The 11,614-nt window shown below is 40.7% G+C and overlaps 2 protein-coding genes across 2 annotated transcripts; both read right to left on the bottom strand.

The window, feature by feature from the left end:
- Window positions 1-28: 28 nt before the first annotated feature.
- Window positions 29-5,981, bottom strand: calr (calreticulin). Its single transcript, XM_087783710.1, has 9 exons — window positions 5,772-5,981; window positions 5,269-5,370; window positions 3,524-3,727; window positions 3,357-3,451; window positions 2,620-2,829; window positions 2,434-2,547; window positions 2,223-2,366; window positions 2,053-2,145; window positions 29-1,070 (listed from the first exon to the last, which is right to left on the bottom strand). Exons 1-9 carry the CDS (start codon window positions 5,866-5,868, stop codon window positions 843-845), a joined length of 1,287 nt encoding a protein of 428 aa, XP_087639836.1. The 5' UTR covers window positions 5,869-5,981; the 3' UTR covers window positions 29-842.
- A 677-nt stretch (window positions 5,982-6,658) lies between these two features.
- tor3a (torsin family 3, member A) lies at window positions 6,659-11,313 on the bottom strand. The gene is made up of 6 exons (XM_087783709.1): window positions 11,027-11,313; window positions 10,836-10,958; window positions 9,623-9,888; window positions 8,598-8,773; window positions 8,404-8,528; window positions 6,659-7,499 (listed from the first exon to the last, which is right to left on the bottom strand). The coding sequence occupies exons 1-6, from the start codon at window positions 11,190-11,192 to the stop codon at window positions 7,252-7,254; spliced, it is 1,104 nt and encodes a 367-aa protein (XP_087639835.1). The 5' UTR covers window positions 11,193-11,313; the 3' UTR covers window positions 6,659-7,251.
- Window positions 11,314-11,614: the final 301 nt, after the last annotated feature.

Raw genomic sequence — 11,614 nt, 5'->3', positions numbered from 1 at the left:
ACAGGAAGACCCACTGAGCTCTGTGCCGTTTTTATTAACCAGAGCAGCCATTGTCGCTTTCACACTGCAACATGGAAATCCTTCCGCCTCGTACGACTCCCATGAGTACAAAATTCGTCTTATACAAAAGGATCGACTTCCAGTGTCTTTGGGACGGCCGTGCAGGGATGTTGAAATCAAAGATGATTGAAAAAAAAAAAAAAAATTACAAAACGGATGGATGGGAGTTGTACAACCACAGGGAGTGCCCCAACTGGTTTGTTTAAACACAAATGATCATGTGGACCAATGTTGGCAAAAGTGTGACAGGAACAGAAAAGCTCAAGGGATTCATCATCAGAATAAAACAAGAAAATCTCGACAGAACAACAGTGGTTTTTTTTTAGTTGCTTCACATCAGTGTTGATGTCATGTAGTGGCTCATGTCAGGCGCCCTTTGTTTACAGGTTAGATCATTACAGTTAAGCTCGACAACAAACAAAATAAAAAACACACACACGCTCCATCCAAGACAAAGCAGATTAGAGTAGAAAAACAAACTCAACAAAACATTATTATCTGGGTCTCTATTTCCCCTAATATAACTTAATCCAGAAAACATTTTAGCAACAACAACAAAATCTTTCGTTTCTCATCTTCACATTCAAAATGGCATCTTCATTTGAGCGCGTATGTCCATTTTCAGTACTATAACATAATATAGTAATAATAAAAACATGAATAAAAGTAGAAGCACTTCGAAAAAAAAAAAAGAGAAAGACCACTGCCCTTCAAATGTAAACAAACTAATGATAAGCCCACCCCAGGGTCAATCAGGAGGGTCCGTCCTCGCCTGCATCGGTTTATAATTCATCCTTCAGTTGTGATTCTGTGTCCTCGTCGTCTTCCTCCTCCTCCTCCTCTTCGTCTTGCTCCTCGTCTTCCTCTTCGTCTCGCTCCTCTTCCTCCTCCTCCTCCTCTGCCTCGTCCTCTGCCTCGTCCTTCGTCTCTACTTTTCTTAGTTTGTCCTCATCCTCTCGATTCTTCCTCTCCTCGTCCTCTTGAGTGTCCTTCATCTTCTTCTCAGCGTCCTGCAGATCATTTGAATCAGAAAAGAGGATCGTTTTGAAAGGAGGCAAAGGTGAAACAACGACTGTGTGCAATGTTTGTTGTTGGTTTGTTGCAAAACTAAGAGAGCAGCAGGACATAATTTAAGTCGAAACGATAATAAAGAGGACGACTGAGACTGGAACCTTTAAATGGGTATAAATCTCGGAAAAAGAAAGATTTAGTTTACAATATTATTTATTCATCATTTATTATTAACCTTTATTTATACTGGTTAAATTCTCATTTTCAAGAGAGACGTGTACTGGGTTGGCGGCAGCAAAAACAGAAAGTTACATACACAAAACACACACTGGAGACAACACAAAATACACACAGGAGACAATACGGAACACAAAAATTAAAGTGGCATTGTGCAGAGTACTAAGTGCATGTGCAGATCCCCATAGACTGCATAGTAATTCCATCAGGGTGTTTATGTCATCATCTGAATTTATCGTTTATCGTTTAATTAACTGTCGGTCTTTTAGCAAAATTAAACAAAATTTAATACTCATTTAAACGTGGTTCCCTAAGTAATGTTAATTAGGTTATTACATTTTTTTGTTTCAAATTAAATAGAACAAATCTGCAAAATACAGACTAAACCAATAGGAAGAGGATCTGACTCAATTCCTGTCTTTCGCTGCAGAGGGACAAATACTTTTAAATACTCCTGAATCCAGATGGTAAATATGAAAATGTAATGTTATCCGTTCCTAGTTTCCTGAAAATGTTCATACTCAAAATCTTCCATTTTAAAATTCTTACACAAACAGATATTGTAATAAGCTCCTTGAAGGAGGTAATAAAAGTTTTGTTTTTTTCTAAACCTCTTACAATGTGACCAGCTCGCCTGTAGACACAACTCAATTGAACTATTGAGACCAACATGTTCCCGGTCAAGATTCAATTAAAGCCGAACCTCATGTCATTTATTGTTAGGACATCGATTAACAACATTACCTTGCTTTTACCCCAGGTGTCCTCACCGACCTCTTCTGCGAGGCTTGGGCTGTTGGTGATCAGGAAGTTGTCAAAGATGGTGCCAGACTTCACCTGGAGAGGGACACAAGAAGGTTTTTAGTCAACAGGACACACTAGGAAGATCGATTCCTCTGGTCCTACTCGCTCACCTGCCACAGGTCCAGTCCGATCACTCCAATGCTGGAGTATTTGTAGATCTCAGGATCGGCCGTGTACTCCGGGTTATCAATCTCGGGATGAATCCACTTGCCTTTGTAAGCAGGGTTGTCGATCTCTTTGGGTTTCCACTCACCCTGTTGTTCAAACATGTGTCAGATGAGAGTCATTTCATTGTCTTTTGTACTTGTTATTTCCATCTACCTTGTACTCGGGGTTGGCCACCATGGGGGGCTCCCACTCTCCATCCATCTCATCATCCCAGTCGTCAGGTTTCTTAGCATCAGGGTCTGGGATGTTCTCAGGTTTGTCCCATTCCTTTTAATCACAGCAAGTGTCAGACACACTGCAGCAAAATAGACTCAATTTGATTCTTTTTTAAAAACATGCCTCTGGTTTGGTGTCTTCGGGGTCAGAGACCTTCTCCCGGTCATCCCAATCTTCTGGTTTCTTGGCTTCGGGGTCTTTGACTTTCTTTGGGGGAAGGAAGTCCCAGTCGTCCTCCAGACTTCCAGACTCCACCTTCTTATTATCAATCTTCACCTCGTACGTGTTGTCGGGGTTGACGACCAGCGTGTACAGATGAGTGTACTCGTCGTCCTGGAAACACAAAGACGTTTAGAAGGAGTTGAAAGGTCAGTAACACATTATAGTAAGTAAGTCAGTAAGTAATTTTTATTTGTATAGCGCTTTTCCAGACCAGGGTCACAAAGCGCTTAAACAATCAAAACAATATTAAATAAAGTATATACTTTAAAGATGAAGATAAAACTGATAACACAACAGGAGTTCCAGAAAATCAAGGAAAAGCCTGAACAAATAAAAACGTCTTAAGATGTTTCTTAATTATAGGCTGACAAACAGTACAAGTTCAATTAAATACATCCGTCAAAACCCACATTAGTTAGCTTTTAAAGATCAAAAAGACGATCTTATTTTGTGGTTTACCTCGCGAGTGGAGCAGATGGATAATGTACTCATGCTGATAATGTTGTTTTATTTGGTTTTCTGCTGCTGTTCATCACTCAGCCAACATATGAATGAACTATTGGACGTTGACCATGAGTATCAACATCTACCAGGAGGACTTAAAATACACAGATCTCAGAGAGCATCTTTATCCTTACCTTACATCTGATGTCTTTGTTAATCAGATGGTTTTTGCCTTTGTAGTAGAAGATCACATGCACTTTCTTGGTTCCGGGTCCACAAATGTCCGGCCCTGAGGTGAAGAGACACAGTCAGTCAGAGCCGCGTGTAAACTTCCGTAAACAACTGTAATAACAGATATTACCGAACATGATGTTGTAGACAGAGTCTCCGTGCATCTCCTCCTGACGGAGGTCGGAGGGGAACAGTTTGATGTAACCTCCACCACAGTCGATGTTCTGCTCGTGTTTGACGGAGAACTGGATGACGAGGGGCTGGCCCTGGTTGCTGAAGTCATCGAAGCGGGACGACACGGCATAGAAGCGAGCATCTTCGCTCGTCTGAAGCCCTTTAGAGATCAACACAATTTATTTATTCAACCTTCAATATATCAAGGGAGCATCTTGAGGACAAAGTTAAGGAGGCTGGACTGGATACATGTGAGCATGAAGAGAGCAGAAGTGTGAACTCATTGTACCTGATTCGAAATTCAGAAGAAAATTAATATCAGACATATATTCTTATTATTTTGTTTCATTGAATGTTTTTTATGCAAGATATTGCTTGACAGATTTTTTTATTTTTAGTCGACATCAGCTGACCTGTGTTTGAATGTATGGATTTAAAATGTTGTTTAAGTGTGTTGCTTGAATAATATAAGTCATTTTAAAAGAGCCGAATAAAATAATGACATTAAAGTACCGACTAAAAGGAGAATGTTTCAATCTACTTCATTTTGTATATACTATTGCTTTGGCATTGATTTACAAAAATAATGAATACATGATTAATTGAAAGAATAAACATAATTCATTTTGTAAATACAAGAACATCACTTTAACTTAAGGACTAAAAGATCAGTGTCCTCACACTACATTAGATAATAAGACCAAACATTTAAGAGATTTTTTTGAGGCATACAATTATCAATGACTAGTTCAGGTGAAACCTGCCTCCACGGAAAACACTTAATTTAATATTACCATAAAAGTATAAATTGTTTTAATCTCCCATGCAGCGAGAATTCTGACCTTCTCTAGTAGAAGAACTGACAGTTCCCTGATCATTAAATCTCTTCACTGGCTGCCAGTTTCTTTCAGGATCAATTTTAAAATTGTGGTTCTTACTTTCAGATCTATTCATGGTCAGACTCCTCCTTAGATCAGTGATCTGATCCAGCCTTACACCCCAGCTCGGGCTCTGAGGTCTGTGGATCAGAATCTACTGATGGTTCCTGAACACGCTTGATGGATGTACTGACTCCTTCAAGAAACATCTTAAGACTTGTTTACTTGTGCAGGCTTTTCCTTGATTCTCTGAGACTCCTGTGTTTGTCTCAGTGGTGTCTTGACCTTTTAAAGTATATATTTTATTGGGTATTGTTTTGATTGTTTAAGTGCTTTGTGACCCTTGTTCAGAAAAGCGTAGTTGTAAAGAGTTGTAAAGATGAATTCATTTCCTTTATAAAAGATGACTAGGTAACAAATATTTATTTCTCAAGTTGGAAGAGATTTATTTTGCAGATAATGTTTGTCAAAAAATACAAAGCATAAAAAGGTTTCGTAGACTAACCTTCAACATGAGATGAATATGTAAACTTGGTGGGTCGGATTTGTTATTCTACCGTTTGATACACGAAATAAATGCTGATAGATTTACACGCTGGCACTGATATAGCAACTCCACACTCAAATCATCGTAAGAACCCATGACTTTTTCTATTCATTGGCCAGTAATTTAATAACAAGTTGTTTTTTTTTAATATTTGCCTTTATTCATCCTTGACGACATTCCACATGACTTCAGCCAACAATGAACCTGTCAACCCCCGTCACGGATTAGAACGTGGCTATAGTTTATGTACCAAAGGCGGGTCCACCTGTCGCTTACCTTTATCTTTCTCAGCGTCTCCGTAGAACTTCCCCGCCGTCAGGAAGAACTTGCCATAGTCGGACTTGTGTTTGGATTCTGTCCAGCGACTCTCCCAGGCATCTGGAATTTAAGAAGAAGAAATTAAAAAAAAAAGGTTTATGTTTGACATCTTTAGTGAAGGGGGGTGCTTCATGTGTTTTTTGGGGGGTGATGGAGGAACAGGGTTGGAAGATGGTTACAGTCACTGACCAGGAGGGGGGAGGGAGGAGATGGGAGGCAGACTGGGTGAGATGGGTGGGGGGGTGATGATAAAGAAGAGTGGGGTACAGATGAATGAAGCTCATAATATCATTTAAATCATGCTAAAGCTGCATTAAAGCAACATATTGAGACAATAAACCACATTAATACAGTACAGGACACATAGTGTCGCCTGCAAGTGTTCTTTGTCACCATTATTATTGTCAATATGGCGATGTCGACCAAGAAAGACGAGGCTCGTCGTGGAGGATGAAGCTCACCTCCGTCTTCGAACTGCTCTCGGAAATGCACGGTGGACTCGGCGAGGACAGACACAGCCACGGCGGCGGCGACCAGCAGCACGGACAGAGCAGTCATGGCGAACCCTTCGATAGAACCGCGGCAGGAGTGGAAGGTTGACCGTCGTCTCTGAGCTCGAACACCCGGCGGAGGTTGATTTTTCTCCGGCGATGCTACAGTCTCTCGAACAGATGTCTGGCTGTGACTGGTCGCCCGAGCCGGACACAGTGGAGGAATTGACGTCGGTCTCAGCCAATCGGACGCGCCGTTACGCAGACAGCGGACACGTTGTAGCCAATGGGAGGAGAGTGAGCGAGAACGATTACTCGCGACGGCCAATCAGAGGAGACCACGCGTTTGTCTGGTACACGCCCTGGGAAAGGATGATGCGCTTCGGGGAATCAGAAGGACATCCAAATAAATATTTACCATTCAAATACAAATGGAGGTAACTTATTTACCTTGCGTTTTTTAAAGAAGGGTTAAGACATAATTTACTCATGTGAATAAAAAATTAAAATCAATTTGAAAAATCTAAAATCCCACATGAAATCAAATTAACTGCAAATATACGAGATAAACTGTGGGTAAGAACATTATAGATATATAGATATAACTTTATTGATTGTTATATTATAATATATTATATTATTATATATATATATATATTATTATATATATATATTATATATATATATATATATAGGTTAAAATATAGAAACATGCTGGTAATTACTGATAAATACTCAGCAAAGAGAACAAAAGTAAGCTTTATAATTAATTGTTTAAGCGCTTTGTGACCCTGGTCTGGAAAAGCGCTTAAACAAATATTACTTACTTACACTGAACAAACTCTTGGACAGAGGAGCTGGTGTGAAGATGTTTATTTGGAATGCAAACTTAAGTCATTTGCACAAACCGAGGAGATCCGAACGGACGGAGGAAGTGCTGGTTTTGTCAAAGATGAAACATTTCCCTTCATTAAAATACAGAATAAATAATCAAATCAATACTTAAACAGACACAAAACTCTATTAGAATACTGTTTAAATGTTGATCTATTATATAAAATAACAACAATGTCCACCATTGTTTTCTCATTCACTTCACTTGACATTAGTGGCATCGATGCATGTGTAACAGAAGACGTATCTACCAAATACTGAGAAATATTAAAATCAATTAAATCAAGTACAATACTCAGAACGGGTGGGGGGGTGAAATATGCTAAATAAATACGATTGTGATCGGGAAAAGGGAGTAGCTGCACAAAGCATGCTGACCAATTTAGGCTCCACTATTCCTGCCACGGGCTGTAGGGTCACCTTTGTCCAGATCTTCTCTGACAGACCTGCACAGACTGTGACCAGAGCAGGTAGACGGGAGCCCACGTGTCCCCCCTGAAGACGTTTGACAAGAGCTGGCGTATATCCTCCACGTCCTTCTCCCAGGTCTCTCCTCTTACGGGAGGAAGAAGTTGATCCTCTGCGGTATGGACTTGCACCCCTGAGCCGAGAACAGTCTCTCTTCCTTGGGCACGTACAACATGGCCTTGGCCACCTCGTCCAGCGTGGCCTCGTCCGTCTCCAGGCCGCGGGCGACGTAAGCGTCCCGGGCGCACAGTTTGACGTGCCGGTACTCCAGGGGCAGGAAGGGCACGAAGAAGTCGATCAGGTGACCGGACATCAGCTCGCTCTGTGCGAACCCGCCTGGTTAAAAAAAGACAAATATTAGCCCACGATACAAACAGAGCAGGATTTGCAAGACGTTTGATAACCTTTGTCACACATCTAGTGTCAACTGATTTAACTGACCTTAACTGACTTGAAAAAGAGGTTTACTTGGTAAAAAATATGATGATATAAAGTCCCACAATGTCATTTTGTGTGGACTGAGAGCATGAAACATGCGTTTTTCCACCTTTACTAAATCTACATCTCGAATTGTGTATAAAAAATTGAGCAGTTGCACCCTCCCGCCACCAGGTCGCAGTGTTTCCAGTTCAGCGTAACGTCTGTGAGGTACTTGTTACCCAGTCACAAGCAGGGTTATTATACAATTGACATTGTTCCACTGAAGTTAGACATGTATTCATTTATTTCGAAAAAAAACACACCAGACATTCACGTCTTCTCTTAAGTTAAAAATGAGCCCTCAACCTTAATAAAACATGTGAAAAAACAAACATATTTGTAGAGCTTTTTAGCAAAGTTTTTATCTTATCTTTATCTGCCTCATTGGTCTTAAGGTTTAATCTAGTTGTTCTTTTTACCTAAAAAACTATTTTTTAACTAAGGAACATTTGAAAACAGGGTACAAGTGTGTGCTTAAGGTGAAAAAAAAATTATCTTCCAGGACACACATTACATTTAAAAATAAAAATTAAATACAAATATTATTTAAAAAGATGCTGTGTTTTTATTCCGGAAACAATTTCTTGTTAAAACATTAAGGTTCTACAATTAAATAAATTGAGCATTGAAGATGTCAATTTTGGCAGGTTTTGTGAATCATTTCTCGTTTCTTGCTGTGAGTTACTATCATTGTAGAACTTGATCCTGCGTCTGATTGTTGCGTCACTTTGAATCTTCGTATCTAAAAGACGCTTCATACCTTGAGTCTCCATGGTTTCCGCTCGTAGGCGATGCTCCAGGTCTTCCATCCCAATATCCTCTCGGTTCTGACCCGAGTGCCAAAAGTCCAGCGCGACGTCGTTTATCGTCGACCCGCCAATGTTGCTACACAAGTCACACACGCATTAGCGCCTGTTGACACATGAGATTCAAACGGAGTGTGTCGGCACGTACCTGAGGAAGAGGAAGATGGCCCTGCGGTAGTTCACTCCGTCCACGTTGTCGTAGTGGTCCATGTAGGGCTTGATGGCGTCGATCAGACCCGGGTGCAGCTTCTCAGCCTCGTCGAAGATGAACAGGGTCTGAGAACATCGCAGCACCATGTCTCGTATCGCCTCTCTGAGCTGACCCTGGACACACACAGATAATGGTTCGTTCTAGTGATGTTTAAGCACCATTACACTCTACTTTAAAGCATGAATAACCTCCACCAAAGAGGCTATTAGATCAAATATGCTTATCTGTTTGTTAGCAAATAGAATATTCAAAACAATTTCCTGAAGGAGACCTCCTGAGGGATCAATAAAGTCCTACCTAACCTAAGATTCCAATACATTTTTTCGTGAGACATTGTATAGGACAAGGAAAGGGAGATGAAAACCTGTGGTGTTCAGGACTAGGTAGCACGGGTCGTTCCTTCCTGCTGCTCATTGACACCACAACAGAAATAAACATAGACACTAGGCCGATACTATGCATGTTGTGCCAGCCGTCCCATTGAGCCCACTGCTATTTTAAATGATATAAATGTGTTAAACATCAAAAGTCAATAGTTAATTTTGGTGGTTGTTTGTGTTGTCCCCATTAGGAATAACATTTCGGGACTCTATATGTAATAAAAGGAAGTGCTTTTAAAAAATAATTAAAAAGTAAATAGCATTTGCTTAAGACTTTTTGAACACACAATTCAAATAAAGTATCGACCTCAAATCAATTCAGTATATTTGTACAGCGTTTGAATCAGAACCTGAACCTTCTGTACTCTGGATTTCCCGTCCGAAACGGCTGCAATAATCCTTTGAAAGGTTATGCCAATTCTATTTTGTAATTTTAAATACTGATTGTGCAAAATTCAGGTGGATGTGAACGACACAGGCACCCTTGACTCGGTTGGAGAGGAGCCAAAGTTTTTTGTTTTTTTTCCTAAAGAAGGTTTTTCTGGCTCTAAATGCATCAGAGATCTCGCAATAGCTTCCCACCTTGTACGTGTCCACTAGTCGGGCGTGTGGGAAGTGAAACGGGGCGATGAACAGGCGAACACACTCGCTCTTCACCCCGTCCCGATAAAGGTTGTCGGCGATGAGCCGGGCCACGAAGTTCTTGCCGGTGCCGGACCAGCCGTGAAAGGAGAGGGTCAAGGGTTTGTTGGACTCTGGGTTTTTGACGAAACCCTGGACGGCTTTGAGGACCACGGACTGGGCCAGGTGCTGACCGTGCAGCTTCGTCTGAAGGTCCTTTGCCAGACCTGCAAACAAGAGATAAAGGATGATGCTAAATCAGGAAGCAGATGTCATTTCGACATCTATCAGATGTGGTCAGATGGTCATGGCGAGACACTGAACAAATCGATCGCAGAAATCGTGCCAATATTTGGCAGCATTTTAGCTCAACATGTCGAAATGAAAACTGCACTTCAAACTGTAAAAGAGATTAAAATAAAATGCTATTTAACTTCAAATACTTTTATATCACACATATAGTGCAAAATACTTTTATTATTAAATAATAGTATAAAGCTTTAGTATGATCACTACACTTGTTTGAATTGTTGCCATCAGGCAGACGATACAGGTCAATAAAATCCAGAAAAAATGGACTTAAAAACTTAACACAATATCATACCTTTGGATTGGGATTGTGTAGACTGTTTTTCTTAGCTATGTATGTTTTAATGTAGTTTTTATCATGTGCAGTTTAATAGTAATAGTTGTAGCAACATTTGTATTTTGGCTCTATTTTAATTCTGCACCATCTGTTTGACACATTTTAAATATCATCGTACTCTTGCAATGACAATAAAAGAGTAAACTTAATATATATACTCAAAAGATTGACGGATAAATTCCACTAAGAGTCTCGCACTGACAATGACAAGAGGATCAATTTGTGATTTTTTAAAATAATTATATATAATTATAATAATGAATGATCACACAAGGGAAGTCCTACAGTACATGTTGAACTTGTGTACTACAAAACAAAAGCTTGTTTTCCTGAAATCATAAAATAAATTAAAAACAATAAATAAATAATAATAAAATAAATAATAAATAATAAATTAAGTTCTACCTACCTACCTAAAATCGAATTCATTAAACTGTCCTTTAAGCGACACAAAGTAACATGTAATTTATTTTGCATTAAACTCATCATTTAAAAGGTCATAAGAGGTTATTACACGTAAGTACAGACCTGAGATGTTGTTGCTGATCCTGCAGTCTCCAGAGTCACAGCACTGACCCAGGCTACAGTACCAGTGATGGGCCAGGCTCATGTAGTCCTGAGGAAACCCTGCCCACGGGTCACTGGAGGGAACTGACCACAACAACAAGGCATGAGTGTTTCTGGTCGTGGATCGACACCAGAACCAGTCCTGGACTCACCTTGTTGAGTAGCATCATCTTGGTGCGGCTGACAGTCTCCCTCCCAGATGTTACAGTAGATGTAGTTGAAGTAGTAGCTGGTGGTGTTGGAGATGGAGTCCAGCTGGAAGAAGTCCGCCTCCGCGGACAGGACCAGCAGCAGGGACGGGAACCAGCGCGCGAACATCGGGGCTCAGGCTGCGGGGAGGCGGGCAGAGCGAGGCTGGACATCCAGGGGGTCGTGTCGGGTACCATGGATGTTGAGCCTCGTCTTATCATGACAGTGGAAGCGGGCGGAGCGACGGCGCTCGTTACGTAAACACCGGAAGGCGCGCACGTCGGCCGGTGACGGCGGATCTGATCGAGCGTCCATAAAACCTTTATTAGCATTCACAAAATAGTGTTCCGGTTTATGGTCCTTTGTTGACAGAAAGGACACGATAGTAATTTCCGTTTATTATTACGTATGAAAGCACGTTGATTTGAACTGCCTTCGTTTCGTGGCTCTTTTGTCACATCTGAAGAATTTCCTTAAAGCGATTTGAATTCGAGCGACGCCAGTGGACTAAAGTGGTAGTGTTTAGCCCAACGGGAGACTACATTTCCCAT

Source organism: Callionymus lyra, chromosome 2 (assembly GCF_982586985.1).
Source record: "Callionymus lyra chromosome 2, fCalLyr1.hap1.1, whole genome shotgun sequence".
Classification (NCBI taxonomy): Eukaryota; Metazoa; Chordata; class Actinopteri; order Syngnathiformes; family Callionymidae; genus Callionymus; species Callionymus lyra.
Note: the sequence above shows the minus strand (reverse complement) of the source record. Positions and strands in the feature narration are given on the sequence as shown.